This window comes from Phoxinus phoxinus (assembly GCF_949152265.1).
Source record: "Phoxinus phoxinus genome assembly, chromosome: 24".
Taxonomy (NCBI): domain Eukaryota; kingdom Metazoa; phylum Chordata; class Actinopteri; order Cypriniformes; family Leuciscidae; genus Phoxinus; species Phoxinus phoxinus.
Genome location: NC_136899.1, coordinates 20,069,935 through 20,095,596, shown reverse-complemented (window position 1 = coordinate 20,095,596; position 25,662 = coordinate 20,069,935). Strand labels below are relative to the sequence as shown.

General features: G+C 39.2%; 1 protein-coding gene across 2 annotated transcripts in view; it reads right to left on the bottom strand.

Annotated features, from left to right (window-relative positions):
- The window catches only part of gpr158a (G protein-coupled receptor 158a), a 108,898-nt gene that overhangs the window by 54,242 nt on the left and 28,994 nt on the right, over positions 1-25,662 (bottom strand). For both annotated transcript variants that reach the window (XM_079601955.1, XM_079601956.1), the window contains exon 3: positions 3,277-3,379. In XM_079601955.1, the coding sequence (XP_079458081.1) occupies positions 3,277-3,379 (103 nt within the window). The remainder of the gene's footprint in view (positions 1-3,276; positions 3,380-25,662) is intronic.

Here is a 25,662-nt window from a genome sequence, read left to right as displayed (position 1 = left end):
CATCTGGGCATTCACTTTGATGCGCCAGTTGTTTCTGCCTCAGTTACACATATCACATCTTTTCATGATGACAACATCATGCTCTTTAACAGTTTAAATTTTTCTTAAAATCTAACCATAAGCCATGGTATCACAAGAAACAATAAAATAAAAATATAAAAATAATAACAAATGCCACTTTAGCTTTATGACTGTCTGTGATTGCCCACATTGCAAGGTAATAAATAACAATAATAATACAGTAAGTGACACCAACAATGGCATTTTGAAGGCGAAGTGAGTAATGTTTTTTATAGGTTACAAATCCTGCTCCTGGAGGGTCAAGGTCCTGTTGATCGCCAACATACCAGTATAGAAATTTAAAGTAATCCTGAATACTTGGGAGCTGGTGTGTTTAATTAGGGTTGTAGTTAAACTCTTCAAGACAGTGGCCCTTCAGGAGCAGGACTGAACACCCCTGCAACTAATTTAATGTGGAGAGACTACTTTAAATGGGACGTCAAGCATCATCCTTTATTATTTTTTTATTTTATTTTAAAACAGAGGTCAAAAATAGATTGTGCTAAAAATTCAGGACCATTTTGCACCCACCCCCTCAAGGGTTAGTAAAACAAGTTGACATCGAATAAGTAGAATGTCTGTTGGGGAACCATCAAAATAAAGTGTTAGCAGATATGGGCCTTATCATGCACCCAGCGTAAATTACTTTGTACGCCGACACATGTATCATTCCTATTTTGCACCTGACGCACAGCGGACTTTTCCCTCCACAGACGCACGTCGGTAAACTAGGGAATTAACATGTGCTCGGGGGGGGCGGTTCAGCGAAAAGAGGAGCGTGTTCTGGTGCAAACGTTCCCTGGTGATATTTTGCAGTTTCTGAAAATTTAGAACAGGAGAGAGGGCGCACTATGCATAAATAGTCTTTTTATTTGCACAAACGCGTTTCGGCACGTGCCTTCTTCAGTTTCTGAAAACAATTCCGCCACTGACCAGGAAAAACCTAGTCTAAAGTCAGTGGCGAGTTACTCAGATGCTATTTTAAGGGCGCATACTTGGCTATAATGTAGCGTGTGCACAACGCGCATACACTTTGCTTCTCTCATCTACACAGGCGCAGCAGTTCATATTTTTGCAAATCATACATAATTACAAGGGAAAATATTACCACACAAGGGAAATCATTGTGGAGTCCACGAAGATTTGAAAAAATAGGCATACATCTAGCTTACACATTTATAACAGCCCTTTAACGCAAATCGGATCAAGCATCACAATATCAACAAAGGACGTCTTAAGCTATGAAACTTTGAAAACTAAACATTTAGACTATTTTAGCACAAGTTATGAGCTTATTTGCCGATTTTGAATAATTCTTGACAAAATTATAATATATTAAGTTGTTGTTTTTTTTAAGTAGAAGAAAAGTTTTGGGTGGGCCTGTTGAAAAGTGGGTGGTCTTAAACCCGTCAGGCCCGCCCATAACGCCGTGCCTGGTGTAAACAGCCCCTAGAAGATTAACACACAAAGTCAAACCTGAACAGAACAGATAAACAGATTAAAAAACAAACTCAAAACGTAACACCGTTAGCATTTCCGCTAAAGTTTCATGGCTCCAAATATTTTGTTGTATGAATATCTGAACATGCAGTATAGCAAAAGAAAGAATAGACCCTCTGCGTTAAATTCTTTTTAAATAAAACTTTTATTCTAGCTTTTTGCATTTATTTTTTATCAACACCTGAATGTGGGTAGACTTTATAAAAAAGCATTTAAAAAAATCATGTTTTTGTTAAAGACTACATCCAGATCAGATTCAGCTGGAGATGGAGTAGATCAACAACCCAAAAGTCCTATAGCTCTTCCTGGATCGACATTTCATTCAGTATTTTCTATTCCTTTAGGGTAGTGGTTCTCAAACTTTTTTGGTCATGACCCCTTTAATTGTTTTACCTGTTTATTTAACCTTTTAATTTAACCTTTCACTTTAATTTTGAGAACCACTGCTTTAGTGTAACTGTACTATAATATATAGAATACAAATCTAACAGATGACATGAGACTGTATACACGCACCAGTGTATTCTTAACATAAACCAGGATTATGAAGGCCAGGCATGAGACATTACCATTACTTAATCAGAAAACTAGTCAATAGAGCAGATAAAAGAGAAATACACAGAACACAGCCGACTTCTCCCAGAACACACTTATCGGAGATCATTGAAGGAGAGCGAGAGAGGAGCCATCACAGATGGAGGACCTGTGGTGATGTCTGTCTGCCTCTCTACCTCTCTCTGGAGTTTGGAAGGAATACAGCTTTACAATCTGTTCTCAAAGCAGATGAAACTTTATGACTTTTACCAAAACCTCAGATTCATGGTAACTATTAATTGTTTTAGGCCAATTTGAGTGGTCTCACATAGACAGAAACTATAAACAAATGAACATCTGCATATAAAGTAACAGTTTCGAACATGGGAGAATGAAACATAAAAAAATTAAGCAAACTTTGAAGCATTATACATTGTTGTGTTCAGTGAGGTGTAAAAGAGTGCCATGTGCCGGCCGGGCCCCTGCTGAGGGCCTGCCAGCATAGTGCTGATCACATGTTTCTCTTTCTGCCAGTCTCTTTTACACATAAGTGTGTTTGTGAGTTTGTGTATGCCAATTTTTGGAGTGCTCACTGTGGGAAAGGTTTTTGTTCAGAGAGCTAATTAATTATGCATAAGGGGTGTGGTCATAGTGCTCCAATAAGATGAGAGGGAAATCAGGTATGCTAAGTGCTCAAAAAATCCTTTGTGTGCATGTCTGAGAGGGTGAATATAATATTTATGTAAGACATTGCATCTAACTGCACAGTGGGTCCACACTGAAAACGTGGGATTTGAAATCTAATTTAAACCTAAAAGAAAACGGAACGTTTTGAATCGTTTTAAACAAAGGAAAGATATGGCATTGAATAAGGAAGTCATCAAACATGAAATACTAAACACTCTGATATTCATACTTCTTCAAACAAAGTGTTAATATAATTTGTAATTAAAAACATGTATTAAATTACAAAAATGCAAAATAGAAGCATTTTTATAAGTAGAATTCTACACCCCACTGTACAGTATATAGGTTTATAGACATATAGACATGTGTAAACTAAGCATATGAACAATAACACATTTCTCATTCTGTCCATGAGTATATATTATATAAAAAAAAAAACATATATTACATGAAATGGGTCAACCCATTTATTGACCCATAACATTTAGTACTTACTTTTAAAACCATTGACTGCAACTCTGCTTGGATGATAAAAGCCGTTTTTGCAGTGGCATTTATACTTGTCCAGCACAAATCCATGACCTGGGATGGGCAAACACTGTGGAAAATAGAGAGAAGATGGAAATATCAAAACTGTACTGTACACAAGGTATATAATGGGGGGAAAAAGAGCATTGTAAAATTCCATACTTATGCATGGATGTTTGTGCAATAATATATATTAGTTGTATGTTTTTATTTATAAAGAACCATTTCTGAATAGATTTCTTGAGTTGTCTAAATGGTTCTTTGGGGATGAAAAGTCTTTTGTCTGGTGGTTTTTAAAAGGGCAAGTACAATAAAAATAATACTGGAGAATAAAAAGAAATTTTCAAAGAAATGAATAAAAGGTGACATGATTTTAAACCTTGAAAACATGGTCAACGCAATGGATCTGTCTGTAGTTTATGGGTAATTTGTTGAAATGTAAGAAATGCTAACATTTTCCATTTACAATGTACAAAATATTGTTTTGTATAATTATTATAGAATTATAATCAGTCAGTATAACATATAATGTCAGTTTACAGTGGCTTCATAGATTAAATAAAAACATAAAAAACACACCTGATGTGCATTATTTGTTAATCAATAAAAAAATACAAAAAAATAAAAAACTTTCTGTGACCTGCAGATTATGACCAGGACTTTGAATTACACTTTCGATAGTCCACTTTAAACATTATACTATCTATAAGTAAATTTGCAGCTACATTTCAACTAACTTTCATTCATTTGCAACTGTAAACTAACTCTCATTATTAGTTGGCTGTTAGGACAGGGTTAGGATTAGTAGAATAAGTTGTACTTGCAAAGTTACTTTATAGTCAGTAGAATGTCAGATGTTCGGAGACCATCAAAATAAAGTGTTAGCGGAAATTAAGCACACATACTAATACTCCAATGATTGTTAGTTGACATGTACAGTAGTTAAAAAAGTTACTTATAGTTAGTAGGATGTCTAAAGTGGACAAATAAAGTGTTATTGAATATGGCTCTGTTTCAAAACCTTATCTGTCTAGATGGGCAGCATTTTAAAGCACATGTGCTCTCCAGACCAAAAAATAAATAAAAATTAATTTCATTCAGTACAGAAAAGTAGCAATAATACACAATAATGTACTATTGCGCCATTAGCTTAGCATCATGCTAACATCGAATACTTGTTACAAACGCCAGTGAAGATTTCTTGTTGCCTGCCAGTGACCCCATCGCTTGCCTGGACTGTTACTTGGTTTGTTTGCTGCCTGCCCTGATCCTTTGCCCGGTTATGACCTCGATTGTCGTGTTGCATCTGACACTGTTGCTTATACTGATGATAAGACCCACGCCTGCCTGTACTGTGAACTTGCTGTTTATTAATAAACCGCATTTGGATCCCACTCAACCTGAGTCCTTGTCACAATACTATTGGAATCAATTGTCTCTTGTTCAGTGTGTGTGCGGCACAGAGGTGCTGCCTACTGTAAGTAGACCATTATAAATTGTTAAGGTTTTTTTCTTCTTCTCCGTAATGATGGTGTATGGTAGCTCTGAAGGCAGTACACAGCAAAGCAGATATGATTTTGAAATAAGAACAAAAAACGAGCCTATATAGCTTGTACTTTATTGCTTAATAATAGGATCTTCACAGTTTCTTCTTTGTCAATAAAGACAAAAGACTAACTTTCTACTAATAGCAAAGAGCCACTGGGGAGGCTGGGCTGCCGACTCTAGAGCTGCAAGCTTTGTTTCTGCTTTCAGCAGGTTCAATATATGAGCAGTGCGAGTTTGATATATAATATTCAAACGGTGACAGTTTTGGCACAGATCTCCTTGCATGTGTCAAGACATAGTATCTGATTCTGAATTAAAAATATATATAATTGAGTATCTCCTCAGTAATTCAGGCCTGATGCTCTGTACACATTGTACAATTTTGGGCTGTCCCAGATGAAAGAAGACCAACTGTGGTGATTTCTGTGGTCGTGGCTTCTAAGCGGTGGTTCTACGTCGTTCAGTGAGAGAGGTTCAAAGATGACCGTTGTCACGGTCATGACACCAAACATAGCCTGCGATACTTTTCTGACAGTGTCAGAAATTTAGCATGATCTTCTCACAGTGTGTTTGCTGCTACGACCTACGTCTACTGACTAGCCAATAAAAATGCAACATTAATTGGTGTATTGATCAACGCGACATGACGCTAAAACTTAAAACTACCTACCTCAAATTCCATCTGCACAATTGCCATGCCAAGTTGGCCTCTTTTCCCTATCCATGACTGCGTCTATTTTCTTCTCTTTCCAGTGCACATAAAAACCACAATTGCCAAAGTGCGATTCATCTTGTTCTATTTGTTTACCACTAGCGCATGCTAATGATGTTTTATTCTTCTATACTAACTTGCGTTGTAGCCCACGATTTAATAGGTGTCATCATCGTACAGTCTACATGCATGTCATACAGTGTGATTTGTAATGATCTGGATTGGCAAAATCGCACAGTCTGTAGCAGGCATGAGTGTTTCATGACTGCAGTCCAGGGCCTAAAGCAGACGCGTTGACCCCTGCTCAATACCGATCCACTCCAGCACACACTTGACAAACTATGAAGGGCCAAAGCCTTCATATTTGAGCAGAACAGCAGCGACATCAGCCTTAATGAAGCACAGAACGGTAGAACACTTACACAAATCCATCTTTAGAGAGAAGGCTACATTGGCAGTAACACTTAAATGTGTGTTAGTTGGCACACTCTAGCATAAAAGAGTGCTTTAATGACACAAGTACACTGAGTACACAGTAAACAGAAAGAGGTCATCTGTTTATGTTGATGTGAAGTGAAAGTTATTTGGGCCAAAATCTCATATTCTATTTTTGGCTTTCTGTGAACCTGCAATCTCTTACCAATGCTTGATCATAGAAAAAACTATAAAGGTAAACTTACTCTACGTTAATTAATTTATTCCTGTGATAAAAAAATAATATTTTCAGCATCATTAATCCCGTCTTCAATGTCACATGATTCTTCAGAAACAATTCTAATACCCTGATTTGGTGCTAAAACATTTTTCTTTTTATTAATATTATCAAAAAGAACAGCCCTTATTTGAAATAGAAATCTTGGTCACAGTTTAGATTATTGTCCAATCCTCACCATTAACTAATACTTTTTAATCAATAAACTCCTAATTACTGCTTATTAATAGTTAGTAAGGTAGTTGTTAAGTTTAGGTATTGGGGATGTAGGATATGGTAATTCAGAATAAGTCACTGCACTGATATATGCTTTATAAGTATTAATAAACAGCCAATATCCTAGTAATATGCATGCTAATAAACAGCTAGTTAATTGTGAGAATTGGACCCTAAACTAAAGTGTTACCAACATATTTTTTAACATTATAAATGTCTTTACTGTCACTTTTGATCAATGAAAAGTGTAACTTCACAGATTTTTAACCCACTTTTTATTGTTAATGTCAGAACTGAAATTAACTTTCTCTGTGTTACCTTGACAGACAATTGTATGTTTATTTGTCAGCAAAAGTCCACTGGATAGAACAAAATGTTGTTTGCAATGTTTGCAATATTGTTTGCAATGTTGACTACAAACACTGAGGTTTTTCAGATTTTCCATTGCGGCGTTCTCTCCATATTTATACAAATGTTTGCAGCCTATCCATTGCCGATAACGTGCTGGGTCCTTCACTGGAAATTGAAAATAATTCACTCCTGCTACGTTTACTCTTTGAATTCTTGCACCCAGGGACAATAGAAGTCAATACCATTATGATGAAAAGTACAGTAGTATTTCCTACTAATGCCTGCTACATACAGGTACTGTACGATTTCGGCAGTCCTATAAGATCCTTACAAATCACACTGTATGACATGTATCTAATAAACTTGGGTATGACATTTATGTAGATTGTATGATGATGACACCTACTGAATCGTAAGCTACAGTACAACGCTACAACGCAAAGTTAGTTTAGAAGAATAAAATGTTGTCAGCATGCGCTAGTGGTAAAACAAATAGAACAAGATAAATCGCACCTTGGCAATTGTGGTTTTTATGTGTGCTGAAAAAAGAGGAGTAAGCAAAAGAGGAGAATATGGAAGTGATCATGGATAGGGAAAAGAGGCCAAATTGGCATGCTAATTTTGCAAATGGAGCGTGAGGTAAGTTGTTTTAAGTTTAAGCATAATTTTGTGATATGCTATTTCATGTTGCATTTTTATTGGCTAGGTCGTAGCAGCAAACACACTGTGAGATGATCATGCTAAATGTTTGACACTGTCAGAAAATGATCACAGGCTATCTTTGGTCAAAAGACCGTGAAACCGTCCGTCTTTGAACCTCTCTCACTGTATGACGTAGGACCACCGTTTAGGAGCTACAACCACAGAGATCGCCCTGATTGGTCATCTTGGGAATGGGGAAGCCCAAAATCATACAGTGTGTACTGACCATAAAGCAAGGTTGTATACAACTCTGATGTATCCATAGCAGACTGGTAGGAGTGGCCTTGGATGGCAACATGCCAACTATTATTGGGTGTTTATGTTTTCTTACCTACAATCTAAAAAAAAGTGGTTCTTCATCGGTTCATTACAGTGCTTATGGTGCTATATAGCACCACTGCCATTTTAAGAACCTGTTAAGCCCAGTTTGGTTCTTCAGCAGTTCTTCAGCAGTTCTTCAGCGGTTCTTTGGGGTGGTTTAGGTGCTGTTTTGGTTCCACATAGCACCATTTGACAAAAGTGAGGTGCTATATGGCATGTAACAACAACATGTAGGGAGGTCCATGGACCCCTGAAATACCAGCACAAGGAGTGGTTGTCGACAGTGTCATTGAGGAAGATTCAGGAAAGAAAAGAGAAGAAAGCAGCCCTCAACAACAGCAGAACAAGAGCGGAGAAGGCCAAGGCACAAGAAGATTTCACAGCCGCAAATAAAGAGGTAAAGAAGTGTATTAGAACTGATAAGCGGAACCATGTTGATGGTCTGGCAGCCGAAGCAGCAAGAAATGGCAATATGAAAGATCTGTACTCCATCACAAAGACGCTGTCAGGAAAGTTCTGCAAGCCAGGTAGGCCGGTGAAAGACAAGGAGGGAAAGATATTGAAGGGAGAGGAACAACAAATGGAAAGATGGAGGGAACACTTCGAAGAACTGTTAAACAGGCAAACACCAGCAAACCCGCCAACCATCAATCCAGCAGCAGAGGATCTACCAATAGACTGCAGTGCGCCCACCAGAGAAGAGATCCGCAAGGCAGTAGGCCAACAGAGGAATGGCAAGGCAGCAGGTCCAGACAGTATACCAGCAGAAGCATTGAAGGCGGACCTGGAAACAACGGTAGAGATACTGTTCCCGTTGTTTAAGAAAATCTGGGAGGAGAAAAAGGTGCCCACGGAGTGGAAGGAGGGATATATTACAAAGTTACCTAAGAAAGGCGACCTCAGCAAGTGTGACAACTACCGAGGGATTACGCTACTGTCCATTCCAGGGAAAGTGTTCAATAGGATCATCCTGAATAGAATGAAGGACCAGGTGGACACCCAACTCCGTGAGCAACAGGCAGGCTTCCAGAAAGACAGATCCTGTACGGATCAGATCGCCACCCTGCGTATCATTGTTGAACAGTCACTGGAATGGAACTCTTCTCTCTACATTACCTTCGTAGACTACGAGAAGGCTTTTGACAGCCTGGATAGAAGTGCCCTTTGGAACCTTCTACGGCATTATGGTGTGCCAGCCAAGATCGTCAACATAATCCGAAACTCGTACGACGGTATGACCAGCAGAGTGGTCCATGGAGGGAAGCTTACGGAGACCTTCGAAGTGAGAACCAGGGTTCGTCAGGGATGCTTGCTCTCGCCCTTTCTCTTCTTGCTAGCCATCGATTGGATAATGAAGACTACAACGGCACGTATAAGAACAGGAATCCAATGGACACCTTTCACACAACTCGACGACCTGGACTTTGCGGACAACTTGGCCTTATTATCTCACACCCGACAGCAGATGCAGGAAAAGATAAACAGCACAGCTTCCACCTCTGCTCAACTAGGTCTGAACATTAACAAACAGAAGACAAAGATCCTTAAGGTGAATAACATCAACAACGACCCAGTCCAGTTGGACGGAGAGGCGTTAGAAAAAGTGGAGGCCTTCACCTACCTGGGCAGTGTCATCGACAAGCAGAGTGGAACAGACGCTGACGTCAAGGCACGAATCTGCAAAGCAAGAGCAGCCTTCCTACAGCTGAGGAACATCTGGAGCTCAAAGGAATTGGGCCTAAGGACAAAGGTCAGGCTGTTCAATACCAATGTCAAGGCGGTCCTTCTCTATGGTGCAGAGACATGGAGGAAAACAGTGGCGACGATGAAGAAAGCTCAGACCTTCGTCAACTCCTGTCTGCGAAGAATCCTCCAGATCCGCTGGCCAAACACCATCAGCAACCAGGACCTTTGGCAGAGAACCAACCAGCTTCCTGCAGAAGACGAGATCCTGAAACGACGATGGAGATGTATTGGCCACATGCTCCGCAAGCCAGCTCCCAACATCACCAGGCAAGCGCTCACCTGGAATCCCCAAGGCAAAAGGAAAAGAGGAAGGCCAAGAAATACATGGCACCGAGATCTGGCAGCTGATACCAAAGAACTTGGATACACCTGGAGCCAGCTGGAGAGAAAAGCCCAAGACAGGGATGCCTGGAGAGCTCTTGTTTGCGGCCTATGCCCCAGGAGGGGTAGCAGGCAAAATGATGATGAAATTATGATATGGCACTTAAAGTGGTTCCCCTATGATTACAAGCCAATGAAGCACTTTTAGTGCTATTTAGCACCATTTTTGTTTAGAGTGTATTCCACCTATCTAAATGTATTACTTTCTTAAAAAATGTGCTTATTTTGAATATAAACATATTTTCTATAAAGCAAATACAATGCATTTTAAAGGTATCCATAATGCCTTAAATAGATACTTAGGTACAACTTTAATACACATTAATGCATGGCCATTAAGAACATATTCATGGTTACAGGTCTTACACTAAAGTAGGCTATATTACATTATAACCTGAAGTGGCAAGTATTACAATCCAAAATAAATGCAGTTGCAAATATTTATGAGGACACAATACTGATTACAAGGTGCTTTTATAAGGCATTTTGAAAAAATTCCTTCATGATGCATTAAATATACAGGTTTCAATCATCTTCAAAAACAAATATGACATATTGGGAGACTCAAAATAAAACAAAACAATTAACCACTAATCTGAATATGTTTTTTATGACTCAGCTCTATATATTTTAATTTACATTCTTTCTCCATTTAGCCATCACATTGTGAACTGCCACTTTCATCCTTAGCCAAGCCGAGATCAAGCGTATATTGACTTGCAGTAAAGAGATAGCAACACTCCCAATATTATTCATTGTGTACTCCGGGCACTGACCCCTTGAGCTTTCAGTCAATTCCTGCAATAAAAGCGTCAGGAATCACACAACTGATAACAGCTTCTGCCTGAAATGAGAGAAACAGACACTGGCCCATGCTGAGAGGAAGGGACAGGGTCTTCTGAGAGAGCACAAGCTGACGGCGGGTATTGAGCAGGTGAGAGCTTCAGCTGGGAACACTCTATCCTAATTAAAGCCAGACAGACACATCGCCGACACAGACACTGGCAGATCTAAGCCGCTGGGAGTACACAGGATGATTTCAGTGGCTCCACACACCTTCACGCTGTTCACTTTTAATCAGAGAGAGAAAGTTAGAAAGATCGTTTGATTGACTAAGACTAGGGATGTGGGGATTGGTTTAGATAAAGGAACACCTCTCCTCTCCACTGATGTCCATATGCACAAAACTGAAGAAAGTATCCATCTTTTTCCTGAACAACCAATGCATGCTTCCATGATGACGCACAGACTAGTCTAAACAATGCATAAGTCAACTCAAAATTCACCTTTTGTGTCCCACAAAAGACAATTTCAAATCTTAAAAGTGTATTTGGCAACACTTTATTTTGACCGTCCGTTTTCTACTAATTAGATGTATGTACATGTCAACTAACTTTCATTAGAGTATTAGTAGACAGTCTGCTTAATATCTGCTAACACTTTATTGTGATGCTCCCCAACAGACATTCTACTGACTATATGTAACTTTGCAACTATATCAACTTCTTTTACTAACCCTAACCTAACCTAACAGTCTACTAACAGTCTCATAATACTCTAATAAAAGTTAGTTGACATGTAGTTGCAAAGTTAGTTATGGTTAGTAGATTGTCTAAAGTAGACCAATGAAATAAAGTGTAAACATAGGGGCAAATAGTTTTTGCACCTTAGTGTATTGTAGAATATTATAAAACAGTCTGCAATAATGACAACATATTCAGTGTTTATGACTATATCTATTGATTTCATAAATGGATGGCGCCTTATTGGGAAATTACTCGTCCCACCTCTAACGTAAGCCGTTAAACACTTTATTCCCACTATTAAACGCCCATTAGGCAATTCATTTCCACTGTCCGAGCTGATATGTGATGGGAAAAGAATGAGTTAGGATTCAAAATCTAACGCCACCTGCCTTACTGTCGATACCACTGCTTTTGTTATCAGCAGGAATTCTTTCATAATTTTGTCTGGCTCACTCAGACAATGGTGGGCGGAGTTAGTGTAAATAGCCTCTGCTGTGTAAAAGACATGCTGATATGCTGCAAGATTTGTTTATAATGATGCAGGATCATAGGACAGATAAAAGAGGATGAAACATCAGTGGAGTCTTGGTTGAGGTGTTTGCTGGGACATGCTGTATGCAAATGGACCTCCTGGCATGACAGCGCGATCCCCGCTATTAAAAACCTCTAGCTCTGAGTGTGAGCGGTGTCATGGGCTAATTATCCTGTCACACACACTCACTGACTGACAGCTGCCACAACTGTGCCTTTGACATTCACAAAAAAGACTGAGAGACAATGAGAGAGACAGGGAGAGCATGAGAGAAACAGGTGGACGTCTGGGGTCACTGAGATTTATGGCTTGACAAATTAGATCAATTCCACCACTACAAGCTGTGAGCCACTGTTGAACAGATACTTTGTTAATCTGTTAGTTGTGGCACTGCCGATGTCATAGCAAACATGTTGTTTTTGCAGTTTCAGATGACACAAATAGCACCAGTGACCACCCATTTTTATCAGCAGCCTGCGTTCTGGAAGTATATTTCCCATTCATTTGATCAGGCATTCCAGAACATTATTCAGTAATGAGTTCTAAGCCTGAGCCAAACTAACCCGCTGTGAGATGAATTTAATTATATCAGATGATATGAAATTTGTATTTGGAAATCAGAACAAATCCCAAAGATAAAAGAAGAACACTGTAGCTTACATTTAAAGTAATATGCTTAAGTGCTGACTGAATGACAAGTTTTTAGACACTTAGGGCCTGTTTACACCTGGTCACTTCATGCGGATTCTCGGTTAGCTATTAGTTTGCACAAAGACCAAGTGTAAATGCTTTCTAAAAGAGATGCGTTTAAATCCGATTACTCAAACCACGTAAAGAAAGTACAAAACATGTCATTGCATGTTATGGGCTATATGACAAGTTATAGCCAGATATGACAGCGCTGCAATACGCATTGCCACAAATGTGCTGAGTATCTCTTCAGCAAGCAGTGTGCAAACTGCTGCAAATGAAACAACAATCAACAATCATCTTCACTAAAAGTAGTGAGACTAAATTATCTTTCTAGTGCTGTATGGAGCCAGATAAGCCTAAAAAATAATACATTTACAAAATCCGATTTATAAATTCATAAATACTAGGGCTGTCAATCGATTACATTTTTTTAATCGCGATTAATCGCATGATTGCCATGAGTTAACTCGCGATTAATCGCACATTTTTTATTTGTTCTAAATGTACCTTAAATTAATACTTTTCAAGTTTGTAATACTCTAATCATTATGGGCATGGATAAATATGGATGCTTTATGCAAATGTATGTTTATTATTGAAACCATAGTCAACACAGAGCATGAAGACGAGACATGTTTCAAAGGTCATAGATGTTTTTCAAAGAACTTGTTCATGTCTATTAGACACATGAAGAAAGAACAAAGAAATACCAGGTTCCCAATACTTCTCTTTCTTTGCACTGAGCAATTTACTAAACCAAACATCTTAGCTTTTTGCATGACAGGGCAGCTCTTCTGAAAATGCTAAATGTACATTTATTATTTAGTATTAAATTAGTTTGTCTCTCTCTGTGCCCATTTTGATGAAGCTAAATTCTCAATAAAACTGTTTTCATTGGTGTATTTTACTGTTTCTGTTGTCAAACAACAAACTTTGTTTCATTTCACAAAAGCTCCTACCGTGTGTGGTGGCGGACGGTAATGCATCGCGCATCACTCAGCCTGTTTGCCAACTGCCAATAAAAGCTAACGAATATAAAGAATATAAATCTTCTTCTTCGTCGTTGTCATCAGGGGCTGGTTGTATGTTTTCACCGGCGTCGTAATGAGCTTACTGGCTAACCGGCTGAAGTTAATATGGACATACAAGTTTTACGAATAGAGCGTCTGGCGCGAGTGATTTCAATGTTTGAGTCAATGTGAAGACGCGTTTACGTGCGTCTGGAGGTCCTGCGGCGCGGATGAGGCATTAAGCGCGGCGCGGTAGACGCGAATTCGCCTCATTCGCACGTCCAGTTTTTTTTTTTTTTTTTTACTGAGTAACTATCATAATTTTTCCAGATAGTGTATAGATTTTTAGGGATTCTATTATCTCAAACAGCCTGAAAAATAGTGCATTTAGCTGACGTAAATGGGAAAAAAATCTCTGATGGGCACAAAAATCCTGATAATCGAGCTGTCGTCTGATGAAATCAAATACACATAAGATAAAGACAATATCTGTGCTTTGATTTCGGCTATACTTAAATGTAAAATTAGAGAAGCAACATAATATCTGTGTTTAACTGAATTAAAGCGCTGCTCCTTTCAACAGAGAAAGAGAGAGAGAGAGAGAGAGAGAGAGAGAGATAGAGAGATAGAGAGAGAGAGAGAGAGAGAGAGAGAGAGAGAGAGAGAGAGAGAGAGAGAGAGAGAGAGAGAGAGAGAGAGAGAGAGAGAGAAAAAATCGCTAAAGGTGTCTGCAATGTCGCTAAGTTGGCAATACTGTGTAGGCTATCTCCATTTCTCCAACTAGGGGTTGGGCCACCACGGGTCAAACAGAAAATAAGCGCTGCGTTAATCGCGCGTTAAAAAAATTAGTGCCGTTAATATGATTTTGCGTTAACGCGTAATTAACGCGTTAACTTTGACAGCCCTAATAAATACACAAGTAAAAGTATAAATATTCCCTCAAATGCTCACACAAATGCAAATTACCTAAATAAATTAAAAAACTTTAAATAAATTTGATGTTACATGAACAGTATTTATGGATCGTTGAATATGCATTTGTAAATCGTCACACGTGCGTGGACTGCTTTGAATTTGTGTGCTGTGTTGAGACCTTCCTGACAGGTTAAGATTCATAAATATATTTTTTGGAGGATGTTCTGTTTAGCCAATTGAGGTGAGCTTTTAATCAACCAATCAAAACGCTCCTACTGAACAGACTCAAGAAGCTCAACGCTGCGCTTGTACTGTGTATTGTTCCATGATCGGGTCCTTTATGTAAAGACATTTTAATGGGTACTCTTTTTTTAAGCACCTGGTTACAATTTCTACAAAATCACATTATGATTTATATCATTCGCACAAAGCGATTAGCCGTTAGCCTGCTGTCTTATAAACCAAAGTTGCACGTACTCTGTTTATTCAGATCAATCTGTAATGTTATTAAATACGTGTTAAATGTCCAGATGTTTCATTTAATAACAACAATTATGTAATGTGTTCTATTGTTGTTGCTATCAGTAATAGTAGTATCATGTTCGCAGTAACTTTTGATCAGGCATTAATAAAAACAGCTACCTTTACCTAAGAGAGATTCCAAACACACTCAGCGGAGAGATTTCAGCATGGAGGATGAAAACCAGAATCAACGAGTAAGTAACGTAGTTTTTTTATCTGATGGCATTTTCTTATGATTAAAGGTTGTTTTAGTTAATGAAGTGCAGTTTTCAGTGTTGCAAAGTTTTTAGACCACGCCAGCTTTCTTATAATATAACTGGTGTTTGTAGGAACACTTTAGTAATCACAGGATAAATGGGCGATAAACAATCAATAAAACAACGATTTTGATGATAAACTATCGAGAAATAAAAACAGTTTGTAGTCAGTGGGTTCTAAATTTACCATCGAGACCAATATAGGGATCCCACGGATTAGCTTTTAGAATTATTTTATGCAGTAACACTTGAGTCATTACCAAAACCTTACAATGACTTCAGTCAATATTAGGGAGTTATCATGCTGTTCACTAATACTGTTCCAAATAATTAGTAACTCCGATTTGGTAATAATTGAGTCAATACTAGTGGGCTAACATTATCTTCACTCTAGAATTAATTACACATTATGCATTACTCACTTTATGAACCTTGCATATAATAGTCTTTATTATTCCTCCAAGAGATGTGAAAAAAAAATGGCACATTTTCCTACCACATTCAACTGAGCGCTTTTACGTACTAATTATTTAATCAAAGTATCTTATTAGTTAATAGTAGTTCATAGAATGTTAATATTGCTTTACTCATTTGTTCCTGTGCAGTTATTCATTAATGACGGAACAATTTTCAACCAAATGCGGTTGTCACTCCTGTATATTACTGAACTGTGTGTGTACAGAACGGGATTAAACACTAAAAGGTCAACTGACAAGGTGTACGTGACCAAAGTGTTTTGTGAATCTGATGGTCCAGTTAATTAAACATTTTATAAATATAATGTATTTAAATTAATTTGATTATTTTTTCCTTTTATTTGGAACTTCATGGATGAAAGCAAAAAGAACAATCAAAATAAATGAATAAATCTGACATTATATAGCACAAAAAGACTAATAACAGTAAAACTAATATTATAAAAATGGATAGTTGCTGTCTGACAGGATGAGCCACATTCGAAGCTGTATAATAGAGTAATAGTGTGACTGCACTTCAGTTATATATACAGTATTTTTGAAAATCAACGATACAATACTGTACTTCAGCATGGCAAAAAATACAGTAAAATGTTGTATTTAATTTTACAGTATGATAAACACTACTGTAGTTAGTCTTACGGTAATTTTACTGTTGAATGAAATACAGCAACTACTGGATAATTGTTGCCAGTAAGTTACTGTTAATTTGACAATACATTTTTTACAGTGTACAGTTATATATTCAGTCTATATTAATGCAGAGTATAAACTGTATTTGTGTCCTGTGTTCTGAAAGGAAACTAAAGAATATTGTTCCTGAACTGAACCGAACTCTGACGTCCAGTGTGAAAATGGACTAAGTTTCATTATCTATGCCTCCATTTATTACCCCCATTGCAGATTGCTTTAATTAGCTTGCTTTACATTGTTTGTTTGAGCATTTTTATGCTCTCTCACAGGCATAATTTAGAGAACATGCCAGCATAAGCAAACAGCTCTACCTCAAATTGGCCTGGGAGAAGAGAAACAATAACGCTGTGGTGTAGATCTATTTTTGTGACGGTCTAAAACAGCAGGAGGGCCTTTGAAAGTGCTGCTAAACATAGAACAGCAGCACACAGCACGCAGCCCATCGCTCCTGCGTCTGCGGGCCGACAGATCCAGGAACAGAGTAAAGCAGACACGTGCACTGGGACGGAGCGGTTGGCCAGCCTGTGGGGTCAAACGCTGGCCGTATACTGAGAGACAATGTGCCCTGAGATCTGGCCTCAGACCAGCTATTAAGCTGTGCTGAAGCTAATGTGAGTCCTCGGGTGGGTTCTACACCAGCTGAGGGTGAGAATTAAAAAAACAAAACAAAATCCATCTGCTCCATATGCTGATGTCTAGCAGTTTCCAGGTTGATATTATAAACAAAAGGTGCATCGCTGCAGGAAATAGACCTCAGGGTGTCTTTCTACAGCTTCCCTAGTCGGCGCAGTATGCAGTAGGCTATGTGCTCATCAAGTCTCTGTGGTGTAGAAGTGTGTATTATTTTCAATATTTTATACTATACCTCAATATGCAGAGACAGCTCTATGTAAGCCATTTGTTGGTTGATTCCCATAGAAAGTGTAAACACTTTATCCTTGTGGTGCTTTCAAAATATCTTGATCAGCCCATTACGAAAGTGAGCTCTAACGTGAATGACTGATATAAGATTAAAGTTTGTAAAACAAATCTTGCTCCATCCTTTATCATTACTCAAAGTACAAAGAACAACAGAAAATCTGCATTGATAGACAGTCTTAGGGTAATAGTGGGCCGACAGTGTCAGGGTTCTGTCACTTTAGTCTAGTTTATTTCTTGGTTTTGGGACAGAGCCCTGACGCTTCTGTATTGTCTTGTTTTTGTGTGAGTACGCGGGTTTTGAGCGTGCTCGAGCCGTGCGCTCTCTTGTCTGCGTTCCTTGCACTCATTTCTAGCTTGGTTTTGGTTCAATGTCGGGATTCGGACATTCATGCTCCGAGTGTTTGTATTATGTCGCGAGTGTATGGAATGTGCTGTGTGAACACGCGGCTTATGTACTCATTAGCTGTGTGTTCATGTCTCGGTTTGGTGTGAGCACATGGTACAAGGAAACACACATGACAAGCCATGCGCTCACACCAAACATGACAAAAACATGAGCACATGGCCAGCAAACACAATCACAAGCCATGTACCTGTATTCCCACGTTACCTGCCTTGTCGGCTCCCTATTTAGGCTTATGTTTACACGTGGTCAGCTATTTTCATAAGCGGACATTTCACCCCTCTCCGTTTTCAAAAATAACATTGTGCACACCTGTCAGTCTTCAGAAAAGTGTTTGTTTACACGGACCCGTGAATATGCCTTCAAGAGCATGCCAAACCTGTAGGTGGCAGTGTAACGAGAAGCTCAAGCCCACGTTAGCCAATCAGAATCCTGAAAATAGTCACATACTGTGACGTCGGCTGCCTAAAACTCAGTTTTTCTCAGTTTACATGCAAACATGCAAACAAAGTTTTCCAAAATCTCCACTCTGGCCGGAGTTTTTAGAAAGAATCGTTTTCAGAGGCGAATTCTACGTTTGCGTGTAAACGAAGGGCACAAACAAACTGAAATGTCTCCGTTTTTCAAAATAACCATATACGTGTAAACAGGGCCTTATTCTCCTTGTGTTTGCAGTCCTGTGCCAGATTGTCGTTGTATATCTACTGTTGAAAGTCAAGTCAAGTCAAGTCAAATCAAGTCAAGTCAAGTCAAGTCGTGATTCAGAAGAGCAAGTTGGTCTAAATAAAGTAGGTACTGTATTCTTTAATAGATATCCAGCATTGACCTCGCAGAGATTTGAGAAGCAATCATCAAAAGGTTAAACTGCTTTTGTATCGCTGTGGTAATTTTAACCACTGACTCTTCACATCCTCATCCTTTAGAAGAGAATTTGCTTTTGCAGAGAAGAAAATAACGTCTTCTCGACATGTACAATGTCCGAGGTGAGGGCGGGTCAAAGTAGATTGTAGCCAATGAAGACCATAGGTGGGCATTATGCAAATGTGTTACTTTATGTATGCATGTTACAGAAGTGAGACTGGAATTACTGACGACTCGGTTTGGCAGTTCAAATTCTTTTTTTCAGAAACTAACCCTCCCCCTTTTTTTTATCCCCATAGCAAATTGCTGTAATAAGCTTTACATTGTTTGTTTGCTTTCTGGCAAGCAGAATTGAGGACTCTCTGTACACTTAATATTATATTTTCTGCAAGTACAGTTTTTTATTTATTTAGTTCCCTCTTTTACCCCTTGTTAGTTTTCATAGTTTCTGGTTAGTTTCACCAATGTCTTGTTTAGTTCCCTCATTACCACTTGTTTAAACTTTTCCCCTTGTATTTATTCCCTGTGTTTATTAAAGTATTTCTCTTGGATATTCTGCACAATCTGTGCAACTCACTACACGTGCACTTCTTTTTCACAAATGTCCACATGACATGCCTTTTTATTGTTTTAAATAACCCTTTGGGGTTATATTATGCTCGGTTTTGGTGCTGTATCCTTTAAGATTTGTCAGTAAATGCCCTGTGTTATGAATGTCTAACATCATTGCATCTAAAAAAAATGTAAAGCAGACATTGATGTGTTGTTGCAGAGGCGGTCAAATGCAAATATCTACCATAGTGTGAAATCACAATGTGGAGGAAGTGGAAAATGAGTTGTTTCAGCAGCTTGGCTTCAACAAATGCTCTTTTTATATTTGTAGCACAATGACCGGTCAAAAGATCTAAGAACATTTGATTAATGTCAAGACCTCTTTAAGAAACAGTGAGGAGTCAAAATAATTGTCTGTGATAATCGACTGCATGCGATAACCAAGAATATTCCTTAAAGACCAACTTTAGTGTTTTGGCTTAATTAAAATTCTTCCTCAATGTCACCTGATGACATGTGCTTAAAAAAGAAAGTGTATTTCCAGCCACATGTATTTAAGTCTTCAAATAATTTCCCAGTTAAATTAAACCGTCCTTCGGATGAGACGTTAAACCGAGGTCCTGACTCTCTGTGTTCATTAAAAATCCCAGGATGTCCTTCGAAAAAAAGTAGGGGTGTAACCCTGGCATCCTGGCCAAAATATGCCCAGTGGCCTCTGTCCATCATGGCCTCCTAATCATCCCCATTTACTGAGTGGCTTCATCACTGTCTCCTCTCCACCAGTAAGCTGGTGTGTGGTGGGCGTTCTGGCGCAATATGGCTGCCGTTGCATCATCCAAGTGGATGCTGCACATTGGTGGTGGTTGAGGAGATTCCCCCCCTTCTATGTAAAGCGCTTTGAGTGCCGAGAAAAGCGCTATATAAATGTAATGAATTATTATTATTATTAAATCATAGTCGGAATCATTCTCTACACACCCAATTAAAGCAAGGACTGCCACACACACACACACACACACACACACACACACACACACACACACACACACACACACACACACACACACACACACACACACACACGCGACTGGAGGCTACACTTTAACAAAGACACATCCTCTGCCCATCTGACAAACATCATTAGGCAGAAATAGCCCGTCGTCTTTAATTGCAGCATCAGGCCGCAGCTGATGACCCTGTATTTGGGTTGTGAGGGGGTGAGTATTTCACTGACAAACGCAATTAATTGTTCGGGATTTTTATCAGGTCAGAGCATATATGTCACAGAGAATTCATTTCATCAATACCGAAATGAGGCCTAATATGTATGAAGAGTAACAACCAATCAAGTACATATTTTGGGGGACATTTGTACTATTAAAATTAATCATTTTATTTATGCAAAATAAAGGAATGATTTATGATTTTATATATATATATATATATATATATACATATATACTGTATATATATATATGTTAAAACTTTACAATCTGGTTTGTCCCCAACTACCCAAAGAAATATATCATATGATGTAAGACTGCAGTCTTGTCATGTTAGTTCAGGTCCAATAAATAATGATTGGAACGCATTCACATCGTTAATGTTAATACTTAACTATACAGCATAATTCTGGACCCTTAAAATAAAGTGCTTCCCAAATGAAATTAACATGAAGAAAGATAATAACTGCTTTAGAAGTATTGTTTGTTCATGTTAACAAATGTAACCTTGTTGTAAAGTGTTCCCATACTTAAGCATAATTTATCAGGATAGGATATGTCAAAAATATAACAAAACCCCATCATGTCATGGTCTAGAGAGTGTGTTCAAAATATCCTAGGACCTATAGGGTTCACTTGATGTGTCTCATGATTACACTGGGCCACATGGGAACCCCCGGATGGATGATGGCGTGATGTTTGCAGTGCTGGAAGCCTCCCGTGGGGATGGAGGAGATCAGGCTATTTTTACAATCAGACCTGCAGCTGACACTCACGCTAACAGCAGATCTCACATCACATACAGTACACATTTCACACGAAAGCCAATATGCCAATACCTGATTCTTCACTACACACTTGTTACTACGGTTGTAGGATGATATCAATTCTCAGTATTTTAAAGCCTTTTGATCTCAATATTTATGCATGATTTGAACACAGCCATAGTCTTCCAGGTGACTGCCATCTTGTTAAAGCTAGAGGAGACAATATTCGGGGGAGTGATTGGAAAATCCTGCTATGCTCATCTTGTTTGGTCTGACCTTCTGTCACACTCGGGCTTGGAGGCAATGACCAGATCTAGGTTGATCAAACTTAGAAAATTTTAGTAAACCTAAATAAACCTGAAACATTCAGGACACAGTGATTTGATTATTTAAAGGGATAGTTCACCCAAAAATGAAAATTAGCCCATGATTTACTCACCCTCAAGTCATTCTAGGTGTATATGAGTTATATAAAAAAATGTCCTGGCTCTTCCAAGTTGGCAGTGATCGGCTGTATATTTTTTGAAGTCCATCAAAGTCCATCCATCCATGATAAAAGTAATCCACATGAAATAACTGAATATAACTAAAATAACTAGCTTCCGGCAGACGGCAAAAGAGTAACACTTGACGATGTTTGACGTAGGATGCAGTAGCGTAAGCTTTGACGCCTTTCGTGGTTCTAACAAATAGGGCTGGGCAACAAACTCAAGCTCCTCCAACATTTCTCTATAAAAATTGTCGTTTTAGACTTCTAATTCGTGACTGGTGTTTAGCTTTGCTTCATCCTCTGCGCATTCGCGTTCATCAATCGCGTCATACGTCAGGTCAAGGGTTATATGGATACTGTAAATATGGATATTTTTCTCACACAAACGCATCGCTTCATTTTAGAAGGCCTTTATTAACCATCCAGAGCCGTGTGGATTACTTTTATCATGGATGGATGCACGTTGATGGGCTTATACATTAAAAAAAATACAGCCAATCACTGCCATTATAAGGCTTGAAAGAGCCAGGACACTTTAATACAACTTTTCGTCTGAAAGAAGAATGCCACATACACCTAGGATGGCTTAAGGGTGAGTAAATCATGGGCTAATTTTCATTTTTGGGTGAACTATTCCTATAAGTTCATCCCCCGTTTGTCTTGTTGCATCCAAGCTTGTGTATTTATTTATTTATTTATCTTACTAACACTGCTAAAGCAGAGCTCTCCTCTTGCACATCATTTCCCATCCTCATGTCACTAGATGATTCTTCCTACATCTCTCCTCTCCCGACCTCTCTCCCTTGATCCTGTGTTAACTCACTGGTTGTACAACAAAACCCCAGTTTACCTTGACAGCCTTGGACCAAATTCACAATATAAGAATCAATATCAAGAATCAATAAGAAACAGAAATAGTTTTGCATAATTTGCTTGTTTATTATAATTGAGGCCATACTACATGATAGTTTCAATGAATATTGCATCTAATGCATGTCAATATATGGCCTATAAAGAAAAAAAAATCAATGTTATTAATAATTGATAATGGTATTATTGGTTAGCATTTAGCTGAAGTTCAGCTAATTGCATTTTACATACATTCAAATTATAATACATTTTTATTTAATTGCTATGTACATGCAATTAAGTAGTTGTATTTCATTTTGATAGTCCACTTTAGCATTCTACTAAGTAATTTTGCAGCTTCATGTCAACTAACTCTTAAAGTATTAATAGACTGTTAGGTTAGGGTTTGGGTTAGTAGAATAAGTTGACATACTTTCAAAGGTTATTATAGTTAGCCTAAATGTCTAAAGTGGACTCAAAATAATGCATTACCTAATTTTGATATTTCATCACTTTTCATAATCTTTCCTAATCTTTCCCTAATGGGTATTAATACATTATTTGTATTACACATCTTCCAGGGATCTTAGATACCCTTCCTAGGATATTAAAGGGAAAAAATGCAATTTTCACAAATCTTGCTGTTGGGTTTTTAAAAATGACCATTATTATTTTTTACACATCGACCATTCCATTGATTCAAGCAACAACAAAAAAAACCCTACAGAGTATAATTTATGTTATGGAATTAATAATGGTCAAACTAATATAAACAATAAAACATATTTAAGCTGAATATATTTAAAATATTAAAAAATAAAAGTGTAAAGTATCTCATGCACTATTTATTGATCATAGGAATAATGTATCTCACTTCCCACCCTTTGAGGGCAGGGAAACAGTGTTTTCTTGTGGGTGGTCAGGCAGATAGCAGGGATCAGATTGAAACAGCATTAGTCAATTACATGCTATTCTGTTGACACCTATTTTAATACGGCCGGGGCAGCTGCTGCCGGTGCTGTCGAGCAGATGAAGTCTCTCTCTCCTATATGAAGATGAATGGCCTGAGCACTCGCCGAGGACACTGTCGTTCACCATTACAGCCAGTCAGCCGCGCAGCCAGTGAAATGAGGAAGAGAGGGGGAAATGAAGCTCGCTAAGTGGGGCTCAGTCAAACAGACTGAAGCCCTGAGCAAACAAACATGTTTATCCTCAGCCATTTTCAAGCGGCTCATTACATCAGAGTCACTAGCAGATCTGAGGATGGGACGGGAACATCACAGCACGCTGTCAAACCGTGAGGTTAAGGTAATCGCACACAGCAGACTATACAACTGCTTAAAGTTGAAGTATGAAATTTGAGCACCACTAGGGGCACAAACCACTTGGGGGTGATTGTTGGGCCATTTTTGCACATTTGCAAAGGTGTTCGGAGAGGTTTTACGCACATTCCAGTTGCTAGGGCACTGGTAGGTGGTTCCTGGGTATTTTGAAGGTGGTTGCTTAATTGGCCAAGTTTGTTTAAAGCCCTTTTTAAGTATGAGTAATAATATTAATGATGCTTACCTTAAGCAGGTCAGTGGTGTAGCACTACTTTTTTGTCCACTTTTATTTAAATCCATTTAATACAAAACAAGAGAATCGTGAAAGATTCCAGACGCTCCATGAACAGAAACATGTGTCCAGGAGGGTGGTGGAGAGGAGTGGAGGCGGACCAGGGGGAGGGATGGAGGGCCAGGCCCCTAAGGCGGGAGTGGAATAAATAAATAAAAACAGGTAGAGCTAGAGAGTAGAGAGTATTAGGAAAGAGTTCGGAGTTAGGAACGGAGTTGAAGGAGCAGGGGACCGCCAAGGCGGAGATGATGGAGCAGGGGATCACCAAGGTAGAGCCGACAGAGCAGGGGACCACTAAGGCGGAACACGACAGAGCAGGGGACCACTAAGGCGGAACACGACAGAGCAGGGGACCACTAAGGCGGAACACGACAGAGCAGGGGACCACTAAGGCGGAACACGACAGAGCAGGGGACCACTAAGGCGGAACACGACAGAGCAGGGGACCACTAAGGCGGAACACGACAGAGCAGGGGACCACTAAGGCGGAACACGACAGAGCAGGGGACCACTAAGGCGGAGTCGATGGAGCAGGGGACCACTAAGGCAGTGCCGATGGAGCAGGGGACCACTAAGGCAGAGCCGATGGAGCAGGGGACCACTAAGGCCGAGCCGACGGAGCAGAGGACCACCAAGTTATAGCTGACGGAGCAGGGGTCCATCAAGGCGGAGCCGACGGAGCAGGGGACCACCAAGGCGGAGTCGATGGAGCAGAGGACCACCAAGTTAGAGCTGACAGAGCAGGGGTCCATCAAGGCGGAGGTGACAGAGCAGGGGACCATCAAGGTGGAGCTGATGGAAAAGGCAGGGTCGGCGGAGCTGTAGACCATGGAAGGGCCAAGTCATAGAGCCTAGAGAGTTCAGGTCTGACCTCTGATTTTAACAGAGCATATAGGGGCCACAGAGAGTTCTCCATAGCCATAACAGTGACCACAAAGAGTTCAGAGACGGCCTTTATGGTGTGACAGGGAGCACAAAAAGACCAAAGATGGCCTCCTTGGCCATGACAGGGAACATACAAAGACAAAGAAAAGACAAGGAAAGTCTGGCGTGACTACCATGACATGAAGAGTCTCTGGAGTGATAGTGGAAGTGGGTTTGTGCTCTAGGTCAATGGCTTGCGAGTGGCAATCCAAGTCCTCCATGGTGAATGAGGACCAACTGAGAGCTTGATCCACATACTGTACCAGGTTCCAGCTGGAATCTCCCCCTGGCATTAGTCGGCTGATGTCGTAGTCCAATTTACTTCGAAAACAGTCCATTATAACAGTTACCTCCTCCCAAGAAAAAAGATGGCTATATCTGAGAAACACCTCCACAAAATCCTCCAGCGAGCATCCATCTTGACAGATACCGCACA